General features: G+C 41.7%; 1 protein-coding gene across 5 annotated transcripts in view; it reads left to right on the top strand.

Moving 5' to 3' along the window:
- The window catches only part of LOC111973211 (DNA topoisomerase 2-binding protein 1-A), a 38,001-nt gene extending 22,498 nt beyond the window's left edge, over positions 1-15,503 (top strand). For 4 of the 5 annotated variants that reach the window (XM_070446743.1, XM_024000495.2, XM_024000494.2 and 1 more), the window contains 8 exons: positions 3,562-3,769; positions 4,064-4,293; positions 12,937-13,079; positions 13,170-13,272; positions 13,653-13,816; positions 14,025-14,243; positions 14,465-14,626; positions 15,223-15,503. In XM_070446743.1, coding sequence (XP_070302844.1) covers positions 3,562-3,769; positions 4,064-4,293; positions 12,937-13,079; positions 13,170-13,272; positions 13,653-13,816; positions 14,025-14,243; positions 14,465-14,626; positions 15,223-15,369 — 1,376 coding nt within the window. In that variant the 3' untranslated portion in view covers positions 15,370-15,503. Of the gene's footprint in view, positions 1-3,561; positions 3,770-4,063; positions 4,294-12,936; positions 13,080-13,169; positions 13,273-13,652; positions 13,831-14,024; positions 14,244-14,464; positions 14,627-15,222 lie in introns of all 5 variants that reach the window. The other variant, XR_011480959.1, reaches the window with a different exon arrangement.

Raw genomic sequence — 15,503 nt, 5'->3', positions numbered from 1 at the left:
TGCCAGAGCATCTCAGTGGTTGTTGGTTTCTGTGGACACGCTTTACCATTTCCAGAGTGGAATTCCATCTTGTTTTGACATTTTGTGCGAGTGACTCCTTTAGGCCATTTGCAACTTGCTGTCTGAGCTCTGTAGCGTTTGGTGGGCTGTGTTTGAAATGGCCATTTGGCTAGGGCATTGTCAAAACCGCTGTTCTGTAGGGACACTGTCATGGACCTTAGACTATACCCTAAGCAAAATGGGATGTTAATTGCTTAATTAACTCTGGAACCACAACTGTGTGGAAGCACCTGCTTTCAATATACTTTGTATCCCTGTTTTACTCAAGTGTTTCCATTATTTTAGGAGTTACCTGTATATATGATTATTAACACTTTACACTCATACTCGGGTTGAAAATTGCATATTTGGACACGGATAAGCGGCTAAATTGGAAGGTTGTGGCGGTAAAGTAACATGCTACACATGACGTCAGAGTTCTGCGCTTCAGCCGTTCTGAACTTGAGCACCTCACGCGACAAGAAGTTGCCCCATCCCCCCTGTTAATTGGGTAACTTTTAGATTTTTTTTTTTGTCTGAGAGGAAAATGCTGTACATTAAAACCTCTAACGCCTACCAAACCCGGATCCGGGATCCCCCCCATCAACAGAGCTGACTTGCATAGCCTAGCCTAAAGCCACAGGGATATCATATAATCAAATGTTCATGAAATCACAAGTCCAAGACACCAAATGAAAGATACAGATCTTGTGAATCCAGCCATCATTTCCCTGTAAAATGTTTTACAGGGAAGACAAAATATGTATTTCTATTAGCTAACCACCATAGCAAAAGACACAACTTTTTTTTTCTCCACCATTTTTCCCTGCATAGGTAGCCATCACTAATTCGACCAAATAAAGATAGAAATAGCCACTAACCAAGAAAAAACTTCATCAGATGACAGTCTGATAACATATTTATTGTATAGCATATGTTTTGTTAGAAAAATGTGCATATTTCAGGTATAAATCATAGTTTACCAATGCAGCCACCATCACCAACTCTCACCGAAGCGACTAGAATAACTACAGAGAGCAACGTGTATTACCTAATTACTCATCATAAAACATTTCTTAAAAATACACAGCGTACAGCAATTGAAAGACACAGATCTTGTGAATCCAGACAATATTTCAGATTTTCTAAGTGTTTTACAGCGAAAACACAATATAACGTTATATTAGCTTAGCACAATAGCGAACATCACACCAGCATTGATTCAAGGCAAAAATAGCTATAACGTATAAACCACCAAAATATATWMATTTTTTCACTAACCTTCTCAGAATTCTTCAGATGACAGTCCTGTAACATCATATTACACAATTCATATAGAGTTTGTTCGAAAATGTGCATATTTAGCGGCACAAATCGTGCTTATACATTGAGAATAGTGTCCAAAATCTCAAGCAATCTGTCCGGCGCCATCTTGGAACGGCACCTATACTTATCGAAAACTATTCATAAACTTGACTAAAAAAATACAGGTTGGACAGCAATTGAAAGACAAATTAGTTCTTAATGCAATCGCTGAATTACATTTTTAAAATTAACCTTACTGCGCAATACAGGGTCCGATAACGCAAGGCTACACTGCAAGAAATGGCGTCTCATGCATTTWACTTTTTTCAACAGAACAATGAATTATCAGCATAAATAGTTCTTACTTTTCGATGAACTCTCATCAGAATCTTGGGATAGGTGTCCTTTGTCCAAAAKAATCGTTGCTAGGTTGGAGAACGTCGTCTTCAGAGTTGCAATTAGCAGTAAACATTAGCACGAAAGAGAGAGATACCCAAGTTCCTACAGCGCCAAGGAAATAAATACCCGAAAATTGCAATATACTGACATAAACTGATATAATTCGGTTCAAAATAACAAGATTATGATGTCTTTAAAGCCTATATCGAATAAAAACATGACCGGAATTATCTAAGGAGCTAAAACCAGAGCTTCTTCAACGACATGCCAAGCTCCTCTTTGCGCCCGAGCGAAGATCCAAAAGAACGGCCACCGTGATTCCAATCAATTTATAACCTTTGGGAACTACGCAGACACTCCATTTCAAGTATCCCTATTCGCTGACACCCAGGGGAAGGCGTATGCAGTGCATCTCAACCAATAGAGGACAGGCAAATTAATACACAGGTCTCAGAACAGCCAGTACAATTCTGCATTCTGACATACACATAGGAAAATTGCTCTAAGTCGAGTTCTGTTTCACCCACAGATATAATTCAAACGGTTTTAGAAACTAGAGTTTTTTTCTATCCAATAGTAATAATAATATGCATATTGTACGAGCAAGAATTGAGTACGAGGCAGTTTAATTTGGAAACGAATTTGTACTATGTCGAAATGGCACCCCCCTAGTGGCAAGAGGACTCTATGTATTTTGAAAAATGAGACGTTGAGGATTATAGTAAATACCGGATTGATGTCATACAAGCAAGCCAAACACAAACAAGCCAAAGTCCAAATGTGCACTAAACATGTCCATATGATAAAACTCATGTCATACACAGTGTCATTGTTTATGATCACCATGTTTGATGTACAATTACAAGATGAAATGTGGTCATACCCTGGGTTGTTCTGAACAGAATGTTTGTTGTCTTTTGTGACACAAATTTGTCGCAGCACACGCAACTGAATGCACTCGTGACTCCTTTCTATGCGGACCAAAATTATTTGTTTCCCTGAATTGCATTGTGAAAGCTTAACACTGTAATATCCTATTTTWTAACTTAGCTAGGCATGTTGGCAATATGTCCAAATACGCCCTTTTAGAAACGACAATGCACTCTGTATAGTGATGCAGGTCTTTAGATGTTATACGTATGAAATTGTGTAATTCCGAACTTTATCCGCAAGGTTATATTCCATTTTGTTGGACTTGAGCGATACTTTTCTGTGTGCATGCATGCTTGTGCTTTCTCGTTCCCATTGTGGTGATAGGAGAAAGCGTGCGCATGCTCACACATGGAAATGTATGCTTTGCCATTTCTAAAAGGAGCCTTTGTTCATGTTTATCCGTGGTCCCTGTACTACAGAACGAGCAATAAGGAAGTCTATTGATGGTGAGGTATGTTTCTCAAAACCAAGTGAAATCTGTGCCTGGCCACTTCTACTGTATAACATTCCATTTACATAAAACATTTAGATTTTGTTTAAAAAATATATAAAAAAATGTAAGGACACTTTCATGAAAAAGTGTGAAAAGTTTCCGTAAATATAAGTGACATGGTAGCAAGGCGGCTAATTGTGACATGTTTCCCAATGGGAGAAGCTAACAGCTAGCATAATTGCTCTAAAGGGTTTAAACCTGTGGTCTAAGCAAGAGTTCGTAAGTATTGACCCTCCTGGTTCATACAGAATTTGAGTCTGTTGGTCGATTAAAAATTTACATTTGCGCTTCTCAGGAGTCAACTGAATATCCCGTGAGTGCAGGTCCCCAAAACACACATACATTCCACTTTCTTTCATTCCKCTCATCCTCTGACCATCTCTGTCTCCCAGACCTGTCTGAAACCCTGGAGATGAGGGAGAAACTCCAGAGGCAACTGCAGGAGATCATGTTAGCCACCAAGATGACTACTGGCCGGCTCTCCTCGGCCCGCCTCACCCGCCAGTGCTCCGGGGAGTCCGACTCTCAACCCCATACCCCCGACAGGCAGGCCCGCATGGGCCGCAACGCAACCGGCCGACACACCCTGGAGGCACTGAGGTAGGAGACTCAGACAGACCAGGGGGCTGGGAAAGGTCAAAATAACCTTCACTATTCAGTCTCCCTATGCTGATGACCAGATCTGTATCCAGGGAAACATCCCATTGTTTGTTTTGAAATTCCTCCACACTACAAATGTTCAGATTTTACTTGAGACTTGAGTTGAATTTCGTAAGTTCGTTAGATGTTAACAATGTAAATGCCATTGCCATGGAAATAAGGCCATGTACATTGTATCTTTTAGAGTGTGAATAGGGCTTAACTCTCTCTGCATCTCCCTCTGGTGTTACTCAGGATGTCTCGTCAGGCAGCCGTGGACCTGAACACAGAGCCGTCTCAGAGTGAGCAGATCGTGTGGGACGATCCCACAGCCCGGGAGGAGAGAGCCAAGCTGGCTGACAACCTGCAGTGGCCCATCAGCTCCTCCCAGCACTCTGAACCCCTAGCTGTACCCCTCTCCCACTCTGACCACGCTGGACACACCCTCAGGGACTCCATGACCGACTCTGAGCTGGTGGAAATGGGTGAGGAGGAGAATATATATATWTTTTTTAACTGTCTTCATTAACACTCAGTTCAAGTGAAACTTTACAATGGAATGTCTTTGAATTGGGTTATGACAACATGCTTGCAAGGGACTAGATTTATGTGCAGCATAAAAAAAGCATCCCTTTCAAAGTTCTCACTCGAGTTGCAAAACATTCACCTTTTCTATCGCTAAACATTTGTCTGTGTTTTGTTACTCACTCTGTGTGGTGGTAGAAACATGCATGTTTGTATGCATGTGTTCCAAATGGCACCCTATTCCCTATATACACTCCCCTCCATATGTATTTGGACAGTGAAAATTGTCTTGCAATCAAACGTGTCTGTACGTGAGTAAAATAACTACTAACGGTGTATGTTTATGAAGGCACATTTATTGCTAACATGATGTTGCTACACATTACAAGCCATATGAGAGAGAGATTCTTTCCTCATGAACTCCTACATTCCCACAGGCTCTCATTAGCATATGGCTAATCAGAATGCAATTTGCAAATAACACCACAAAAATAACATTTAAAAAGTGGCTATATACTTCAGAATTGAGATCAAATGTTTCATATGAGGTGACAGTAGAGAATGCAATGTTTTCCACTAGCGCCAGTTGTCGGCTATACAGCCAATTACAGACACATTTTCAGCCGGGTACTTTTTCCACTTAAATTAACTAGGGTACTTGTCAAGTCGCTAAAAAAGTCTGCCGAGCCGTCTCCAGCTAGAATGAAAGACATACATCTTCTAGCAATCTATTGATAGGACAGGCACCTGTCAGTCACAAAGTGAGGGATGACAGGGAAAAACTGCTGTCTGTCCCGCCTCTCAGTACCTGGGTGTGTGTTGCATGTCCCATATAATGTGGTAACGATGAGTTGAAATCCACTTACATGCTGACTAGACCAGGCGCGCACCGTCTCGCGCGGACAGGACACGCAAGTTGAAATATCAAAACAAACTCTGAACCAACTATATTCATTTGGGTACAGGTCGAAACGCATGAAAAATTCATGGCAATTTAGCTAGCTAGCTTGCTGTTGCTAGCTAATTTGTCCTGGGATATAAACATTGGGTTGTTATTTTACCTGAAATGCACAAGGTCCTCTACTCATAAAAGGGTAAACCGAGGTTGTTTCTAGTAATCTCTCAGGCTTCTTCTTCTTTGGACTTTATATGGCGGTTGGCAACCAACTTTAAGGTGCATTACCGCTACCGACTGGACTGGAGTGTGGACCTCAGTTCATCTTTCAATCACCCACGTGGGTATATGCTCCTATCAACCAATGAGGAGATGGGAGAGGCGGGACTTGCAGCACGTCAAAAATAGAACCAAGTTCTATTTTAGCCCCTGGCTACGCAGACCCTCGTTGACGCGTGAAAGCAGTGTGGATGTAATGATTGAATAACATGTATGTGTACATTTATTTTAATGCGAGCAGTGTGGTCAGCATGTTAGTCTGTTTTCACATTAATTATGGCCTGCTGTTCCGGTGTCATTAAAAATATGTCAAGCCAGTGGATCTCGTAAGTCACTTGCCCGACAGTGCATTTTTTTTTAAATTCCAGTTCAACATTTACCTGCTCTGCTGCAGTCTACCATTGAAAACCATTGAAGACTACATGCGTAAATGTCATGCTATTTGTATTGGGAGAATATATTTGGTTGTTCGTTCAAGGACCACCACGGTCCCGCGAGTCACAACTTCTCAAGCAGTACATGAGTTGATGCCTTCACATAGCACACGCCAGCTGCTCAGAGCAAAATGAAGCATCCATCAATCTACTCGATGAGCTAATTTATTTTAGGGACAGTGATTTACAAATGTAAACCTTCAATAGTGAAAATACTAGCAATATCAAATTTTATTAGTCACATGCGCCAAAAACAACAGTTGTAGACCTTAGTGAAATGCTTACTTACAAGCCCCTAACCAACAATGCAGTTAAAAAAAATATGAATAAGTGAACAGGGAGTACAGGAGGGGACTGAGCACGCACCCCTGAGGGGCCCCTGTGTTGATCAGCGTGGCGGATGTGTTGTTACCTACCCTTACCACCAGGGGGCAGCCCGTCATGAAGTCCAGGATCAAGTTGCAAAAGGGAAGTGTTTAGTCCCAGGGACCTTAGTGTATTGATGAGCTTTGAGGGCACTATGGTGTTGAACGCTGAGCTGTAGTCAATGAATAGCATTCTCACATAGGTGTTTCTTTTGTCCAGGTGGGAAAGGGCAGTGTGGAGTGCAATAGCGATTGCATCTTCTGTGAATCTGTTAGGGTGGTATGCAAATTGGAGTGGGTCTAGTGTTTCTGGGATAATGGTGTTGTGAGCCATGACCAGCCTTTCAAAGCACTTCATGGCTACAGATGTGAGTGCTACGGGTCGGTAGTCATTTAGGCAGGTTACCTTAGTGTTCTTGGGCACAAGGACTATGGTGGTCTGCTTAAAACATGTTGGTATTACAGACTTACAGACAGGGAGAGGCCTTGTGAATGTTGAAGTGTTTAAAGGTCTTACTCACATTGGCTGCGGAGAGCGTGATCACACAGTCTTCCGGAACAGCCGGTGCTCTTATGCATGTTTCAGTGTTATTTGCCTCGAAGCAAGCATAGAAGTAGTTTAGCTCGTCTGGTAGGCTCGTGTCACTGGGCAGCTCTCGGCTGTGCTTCCCTTTGTTGTCTGAAATGGTTTGCAAGCCCTGCCTTAGTCTTAGTCCTGTATTGAAGCTTTGCCTATTTGATGGTTCGTCGGAGGGCACAGCGGGATTTATTATAAGCTTCCGGGTTAGTGTCCCGCTCCTTGAAAGCGGCAGCTCTAGCCTTTAGCTCAGTGCGGATGTTGCCTGTAATCCATGGCTTCTGGTTGGGGTATGTACGTACAGTCACTGTGGGGACGACGTTATCGATGCACTTATTGATGAAGCCAATGACGCATGTGGTGTACTTCTCAATGCCATAGGATGCACAATGCAAATATGCTGGCTGCTGATGCTAGTCTGCATAAAGAAAGCTACAAAAAGAGACCTAGCATTCATATTGGCTAGCCTACTGTTGCCATGTCAATCAGGGTTGCCAGGTCCAGAAAAAATGTCAAGCCCAATTACCACTCAAAACCCGCCCAAAAGGCCTTTGAATATGTCGCAAGAGAAAAGATAATTTGCCCTTATTAAACTCGCCAGATAATTTTCCATCAATGGATGTTGATTTTAACTTGTTTGATTGCTATGATTAAGCAATAAGGCACAAGAGGGTATGGTATATGGCCAATATACCTCGGCTAAGGGCTGTAATTATGGATGACGCAGCCGTGGTATATTGGCCATAGACCACAATCCCCCGGGGTGCATTATTGCTATTATAAACTGGTGACAAACGTAATTTGAAGAGTAAAAAGTATTTTTTTTGTCATACCAGTGGTATATTGTCTGATATACCATGGCTTTCAGCCAATCAGCATTCAGGGCTCGAACCAGGTTTATAATTGTAAATAAATCTCATTTGCACATGTCCATAACTATAAATAAATCCGACAGAGTTTGAGTCATTAAAGTTGGACAGAGGACCTCAAAATCTCTGAACACTTAGACGAACATGAAAAAACTAATGTTAGGCTATTTTCTGGTAATTGTGCTGTTATGTGCCATATGTTAAGAMTACAAACTGTTATAAATGGCCTATTTGCGAGATGAACTTGTCATTTCAATAGGCATAGGCTACAGACTAAAATCAGGTAGCCTATAGTCCCTGATAGCCTACATCTCATTTCATATAGTCTACAGTAGCCAAGGCAAGATGTAAACTGAACGATTTAGCAGTTTGCTTAGTTCAAATTAACAAACACATTTATTCAACATGAATAGCAAGGCGATTTTGAGGTAAGTGCTTGTTTCCCAATAGCCAGCTGGAATAGGCTACTGAGGATTGGGTTGTAATTTCAGTCACATAATTAAATATTAATAATATGTATATGAACTGAATATGCTTGTCAACAACAGCCTGTTTTTTTTGTTTGTTTAAAAAGTATATATATATATATAAATACCTGTAGCCTAGTCTGACTACTGTTATGGTCAATCTAATGCGTTCTATCAACTGATCAGCAACTGCGATAGAGCTTTGATAACTTCCAATTTAATTAACTTAACATGAACATGAATAATAATTGCATATTAACATAAGGCTACAACAACAAACTGAAGTTATAGGCTATTTATAAAATTATTTTGCCAGTTCCAGGTAGCCTACACAAGTGGTACATTGATTTGCAATGACTCCAGTGATATCATTTCAAAATATTTATTGTATCAAATGGTAGCCTACAAYKGCATATAAAATAATAGGCAACTTGATGGCCAACAGAGGCAAATGTATCATTCTCCACATTTAATGTCAGTTTCATTGAGGACTTTTCCGCATAAAAAATAACCACCTGTGCGAGATCCATCACTTCCATTTCAAATTTCCACTTGGGCAGTCCCCGAGACCCAAGAACTGAGCCTACATAAAACACTTCACTTGATACTGTTTCTTTAAGCAAAGTCAACATTAGAATGCAGTTTAAAAGAAATGCCATGGTAGCAGCGGTGCAACAAGGAAATAGCCCAAAAACCTGCAACCCGCGACCAATAACTGTTCACCCGCGAAATAGTTTTCAAAGTTGCTGATGTCAGTATCTCTTTTGGAAGGTTCTTCTTAAAGGGGTAGCGTCCTATTTTCAAATCTTCTTAAAATTACGTACATTAGAAACAAAAATTATGCAATTCTAAAGAATAGTGTAATGACTTGCATTGCTAAGTGATATTACACAGCTTTTCAATACATATTATAATGACCAAATGTTGCCTGTTAAAACTTCTTATGGCTGGGGGCAGTATTGAGTAGCTTGGATGAATAAGGTGCTGAGAGTAAACTGCCTGCTACTCAGTCCCAGAAGCTAAGATATGCATATTATTAGTAGATTTGGATAGAAAACACTCTGAAGTTTCTAAAACTGTTTGAATGATGTCTGTGAGTATAACAGAACTCATATCCAACCAGGAAGTGGGAAATCTGAGGTTTGTAGGTTTGCCTATCCAATATACAGTGTCTATGGGGTCATATTGCACTTCCTAAGGCTTCCACTAGATGTCAACAGTCTTTAGAACCTTGTTCGATGCTTCTACTGTGAAGGAGGGGGGAATGGGAGCTGATTGAGTCAGGGCCACGAGCTCACTCAGGCACGCCCCCGTGAGAGTTAGCTGCGTTCCATCGCATTTCTACAGACAAAGGAATTCTCCGGTTGAAACATTATTGAAGATTTATGTTAAAAACATCCTAAAGATTGATTCTATACATCGTTTAACATGTTTCTACAAACTGTAATGGAATTTGACTTTTCGTCTGGCCTGCGCGTCATCAATTTGGATTTTGGAACTAAACGCGCAAACAAAAAGAGGTATTTGGACAAATTATGGACATTATCGAACAAAACAAACATTTATTGTGGAACTGCGATTCCTGGGAGTGCATTCTGATGACGATCATCGAAGGTAAGTGAATATTTATAATGCCATTTCTGACTTCTGTTGACTCCACAACATGGCGGATATCTGTATGGCTGGTTTTGGTCTCTGCGCGCTGTACTCAGATTATAGCATGGTGTGCTTTTTCCATAAAGTTTAAAAAAAATCTGATACAGCGGTTGCATTAAGGAGAAGTTTATCTAAAGTTCCATGTATAATACTTGTATCTTTCATCAAAGTTTATGATGAGTATTTCTGTAAATTGATGTGGCTCTCTGCAAAATCACCGGATGTTTTGGAGGCAAAACATTACTGAACATAACGCGCAAATGTAAACTAAATTTTTKGGATATAAATATGAACTTTATCGAACAAAACATACATGTATTGTGTAACATGAAGTCCTATGAAGATCATCAAAGGTTAGTGATTAATTTGATCTCTATTTCTGCTTTTTGTGACTCCTCTCTTTGGCTGGAAAATGGCTGTGTTTTTCTGTGACTAGGTACTGACCTAACATAATCAGATGGTGTGCTTTCGTCGTAAAGCCTTTTTGAAATCGGACACTGTGGTTGGATTAACAACAAGTTTATCTTTAAAATGGTGTAAAATACTTCTATGTTTGAGGAATTTTAATTATGAGATTTCTGTTGTTTGAATTTGGCGCCCTGCACTTTCACTGGCTGTTGTCAAGTCGATCCCGTTAACGGGGTCTCAGCCATAAGAAATTAATAGCTGAATATAGAGAGAACGCATGCCAACCTATACCCTGCATGACCCCAATGCATTTAAGAACTACACCATGTCCGGGCATATGGTATATGGTATCTATAGGCTATTTGCTGTGCTTTGATTGACGAACATCAAGCTGGACTAGTTTATAAAAGGTGTCGAACTGACTGAATTAAGTCGATCTCGTATATCCTTGCCATTCATATATCATATGTCGAAGTTATATGTCCATGGTATCACATCCAGTATAAAGGAAGTTAGAGGTAGTTTCACCAGCCATTGCTAACTAGCGGTAGCGCAATGACTGGAAGTCTATGGTATCTATTGGGCTAACGGTAGTTAGCAACTAACATCAAACTGCACACTGAGACATAATAGGGCTGACCCCAATTAGTTCATTGTTTGGTTGTTAGGCTCTTGGTTAACCTAGATTGTTTTAGTCGAGCAGTTTTTCCTAGCCACTGTGCTTCTACACCTGTATTGCTTGCTGTTTGGGATTTTAGGCTGGGTTTCTGTACAGCACTTTGTGACATCAGCTGATGTAAGAAGGCATTTATAAATACATTTGATTGATTGATTAACAAATATACAGTACCAGTCAAAAGTTTAGGCACCTACTCATTCCAGGGTTTTTCTTTATTTTTACTATTTTCTACACTGGCTGGGCCACTCAAGGATATTGTGTGCTTAGGGTTATTGTGCTGTTGGAAGGTGAACCGTTGACCCAGTCTGAGGTCCTGAGCACTCTGGAGCAGGTTTTTATCAAGGATCTGTCTGTACTTTGCTCAATTAATCTTTCCCTCGATCCTGACTAGTCTCCCTGTCCCTACCTCTGGACAAACATCCCCACAGCATGATGCTTCACCGTAGGGATGGTGTCAGATTTCCTCCAAACGTGATGCTTTGCATTCAGGCCAATGAGTTCAATCTTGGTTTCATCAGACCAAATAATCTTGTTTCTCATGGTTGGAGAGTCCTTTAGGTTCCTTTTGGCAAACTCCAAGCGGGCTGTCATGTGCCTTTTACTGAGGAGTGGCTTCCGTCTGGCCACTTTACCATAAAGGCCTGATTGGTGGAGTGCTGGAAGGTTCTCTCATCTCCACAGAGGAACTCTGGAGCTCTGTCACCTCCCTGACCAAGGCCCTTCTCCCTCGAATGCTCAGTTTGGCTGGGCGGCCAGCTGTAGGAAGAATCTTGTGGTTCCAAACTTCTTCCATTCAAGAATAATGGAGGCCACTGTGTTCTTGGGGACCTTCAATGATGGATTTTCCCCAGATCTGTACCTCGACACAATCCTTTCTCGGAGGTCTACTGACAATTCCTTCGACCTCATGGCTTGGTTATTGCTTTGACATGCACTGTCAGCTGTGTGACCGTATATAGACAGGTGTGTGTCTTTCCAAATCTTTTACAATCAATTGAATTTACCACAGGTAGATTCCAATCAATTTGTAGAAATATCTCAAGGATGATCAATGGAAACAGGATGCACCTGAGCTCAATTTCGAGTCTCGTAGCAAAGGGTTTGAATATTTATTTGTAATACATTTGCTAAAAATAAAAAAAAATACCTGTTTTTGCTTTGTCGTTATGGGGTATTGTGTGTAGATTGGGGAGGGGGGTGTATTTAATCAGTTTTAGAATGAGGCTGTAACGTAACAAAATGTGGAAAAATGTTGAATACTTTCCAAATGCACTGTATATCACCAGTAGTACATTTACCGTTAATTCCTATAATTTCTAATCTACTATGTTTGTTAATTTGGTTACGGTCATTTCTTTTAATGCATTTAATATTATTCCAGTTGTCCGTCCTGTTCTCATTGTTGGAGTGGCCACATTGTTGGCAGAGTGCGCAACCTATGCTACTCTTGTGAGAAACAAGTTTTGGTTTATTTAATTTCATTTACTAGTTCAGTCAATGTAGTCATTGTCTTTTGTTTGGAACGCTTCTGTCAATGTTTATATTTAGGTGCAGGAGCTCCACAATACGTTTGAGCTAGTATTCTATAAGAGGAACAGGAGCTCACCCATTAGAAAATGTGAGGTTCCGGTACTCCGCTCTGGTGAGCTCCTGCCCAAGTCAAGCACTGCTTCTTATCCCTTGTGCAAATGGCCTACAGCTGTGTCTGTCCAGAGCTCACTGGCGGGAAACTGAGGGCCAAGAATATTTTATACAATGTTGCAAGGTTGTTTCAGACAGGCCATGTGTAGCCAATGTGATTTGATCAAATAAATATCCTTTCAGGATATTTTCGACCTGCAGGCTGCAATGTTTTATTTGTTGGCTTTATGTAGACTATTTTTACATAGAATTTTAATTAACCACATGACAATGATTTTGAGATATGAAGACGTTATATTCAACTTTCATTGACCTTTGACCCCTTCGATCCAGCGGTGTGTGATGTCACTGACCAGCAGGTGGGTCAGAGAGTGATGAGCCCGCTAGTGGAGGAGCCAGAGCCTGACCTCTTCACCCCTAAATCCCCTAGCATCGCCTTCCCTCTCGCCAACTCTCCCGTGCCCCCAGAGCCACAGGTAACCACACACGCAGCCTCCTTCCCTCTTGTAAGGTGATAATATAAGTAAATGTTGATGTGTTGAATCGATTCTTTGTTCTCTCCACAGACTGAAGAGGAGAGTGTGGCAGAGAAGAAGCCTCCTCGATTCCAGCTGTCCTCCCTTATCCCCCAGGAGAGGATAGACTACACCGCCCTCATAGACGAGCTGGGTGAGTCTCAATCCTCCACCCTCCTCCCTGTCTGTAAYCACCTAACTGGACTGTATTTGCCCTGTTGTCTCTGTATTACATCTCAGTGGTCGGAAGTAGCCTTAACTCCTTGGTTGCATCTCAAATTGGCACCCTATTCCCTATAGAGTGCGCTACTTTTGACCACAGCCCATAGGATTCTGGTCAAAAGTAGTGCACTAAATATGGTGCCATTTGAGGGACACCCCTACTTGTTTATCTGCAGTGGTCTGAAAACACTTGATTATTTCTTTCTCATCAGAGACGGTCTGTCATCTGTATCTATGTGAGTCCCCCTATTGTATTTGTCTGTGTGTGTCTTTCTGACTCTACATGTCTTTGTTCCTCTGTGGTCCCTATAGGTGGTGTGGTGCTGGACAAGCAGTGCTTTGACCCCAGCTGCTCCCACATCATTGTGGGGACCCCTCTGAGGAATGAGAAGTACCTGGCAGCCATGGCCGCGGGGAAGTGGATCCTGCACCGCTCCTACCTGGAGGCCTGTCGCTCCGTGGGACACTTCATCCAGGTCACGATCTGGCCGTCAGTGCATCAGACCACCACAACATGCCAATATTTCTTCCACATGCGTCTAGGCCCAGCTTGTTATATTAAACCTTAATTTAACCAGGAACTCCCGATGAGGTCAGAAGACATATTTCACAAGGGATACCTGGCCAAGAAGGACAACTCAGTAAAAAAACATATTGTTTATATATCTTGACTGTGTGTTCCAGGAGGATGAGTATGAGTGGGGCAGTAGCTCCATCCTGGATGTGCTACCGTCCATCAGCTCCCAGCAGAAGAGGCTGGCGTTGGCCGCCATGCGCTGGAGGAGGAACCTGCAGGACCGCAATGACCAGGAGGGATCATTCAGCGGTTGGACCGTCATGCTGAACATCGACCAGACCAGAGAGTCAGGGTTCAGACGACTCCTGCAGTCTGGTGGAGCAAAGGTTCAAACAAAGCTCTTACTCTGTCATACTGTACCTCGATCTTCTCTTCGCTTACTGCGTCTTAGTATGGGTAAAACTACTAAGAAACTACTGCTTTTCTCTTTCATACTTGCCTTTGTAGGTATTGACACGTGTACACTTCTGAATGTCAATCCCATCCACCCTCTCTCCTAATCTCTCTTCGTCCAATCTTTCTTTCCTCTCCCTTACCCTCTCTCCAGGTTCTCCCCAGTCCCTCTCCATCTCTGTACAAGGGAACCACCCACCTGTTTGCAGAGTTCAGTCGGTTGAAGCCAGGAGACTTCCGGGTGGACGTGCCAGAGGCCATGTCCCAGGGGGTCAAATGCCTAAAGCCAGAGTTCATTGCAGACTACCTCATCCAGGTTAGTGGGACTGTAACTAAAATGCATAACTGCCTCACAAAGAGACTGCGGAAGGCATTTTTTGTTGTCGGACTACTTTAAAGGCGGTTTATATCAGTAAAGTCTAAAGTGAAACCTTGGTTAATGTTTGATCCATAAAGTGGTTACTTTCCTTCATTTAACAATACAATGTGTTCAACCTTCTCCATAAAACCCACTCTGGCCAGTGAATTAAAGGTTATCCATGTAACATTTCCACATGTAAATAGTGCTAAATGTCAATTACATACCAGTAATAGCAAAAGAATAGAAATCCACCCAGGTAAAACATGCTTATTAGAACGCTGCGTGACACTGCAAATTAGCTTTTTTTTGTGACTAGCCAGGCCGGTTGTTTGTGTACAAGTTTTTCACGTCCTTGCAACAGATGTTTTTGGGGATTATGATAAGGTAAGAACCAGTACTAAGCCATTTTAGCGGTTTCTATGCAGTGTCCTTGAAAAACCATGAAGGAATTGATATGATGGCTTAAATATAACATCTTGCTCCTTTAAGAAGAAATAAAATGATGGAAACTAAAACTCCTCTCTCTCATATGAGTCTGTCATTTTGTCCAGGAGCCTATTCCACCAATAGAGATGTACTATCTGCCTGAAGCTGCCCAATGTCTGCCAGTGGTCACAGATGCCAGCCGCGCCACACCCTCCCACAAGCGCAAAGCATCAGGAGATTCCTCAAAGTTGAAGAAGACTCGCCTCAAGTAAAAACATTGTCATTTAGAGCTTTGGTGTCAACTAGTAAATTCCATCATTTTAGAAATGCCCCTGCAAGCCATTATGATATGTCTGTAAATAAATAAAAATGTTAGTTGTATGAAAATAAAATGTATTTGACAAGT

Source organism: Salvelinus sp. IW2-2015, linkage group LG14 (assembly GCF_002910315.2).
Source record: "Salvelinus sp. IW2-2015 linkage group LG14, ASM291031v2, whole genome shotgun sequence".
Taxonomy (NCBI): Eukaryota; Metazoa; Chordata; class Actinopteri; order Salmoniformes; family Salmonidae; genus Salvelinus; species Salvelinus sp. IW2-2015.
The sequence above is the reverse complement of the archived record's forward strand: the minus strand, read 5'-3'. Positions and strand labels throughout refer to the sequence as shown.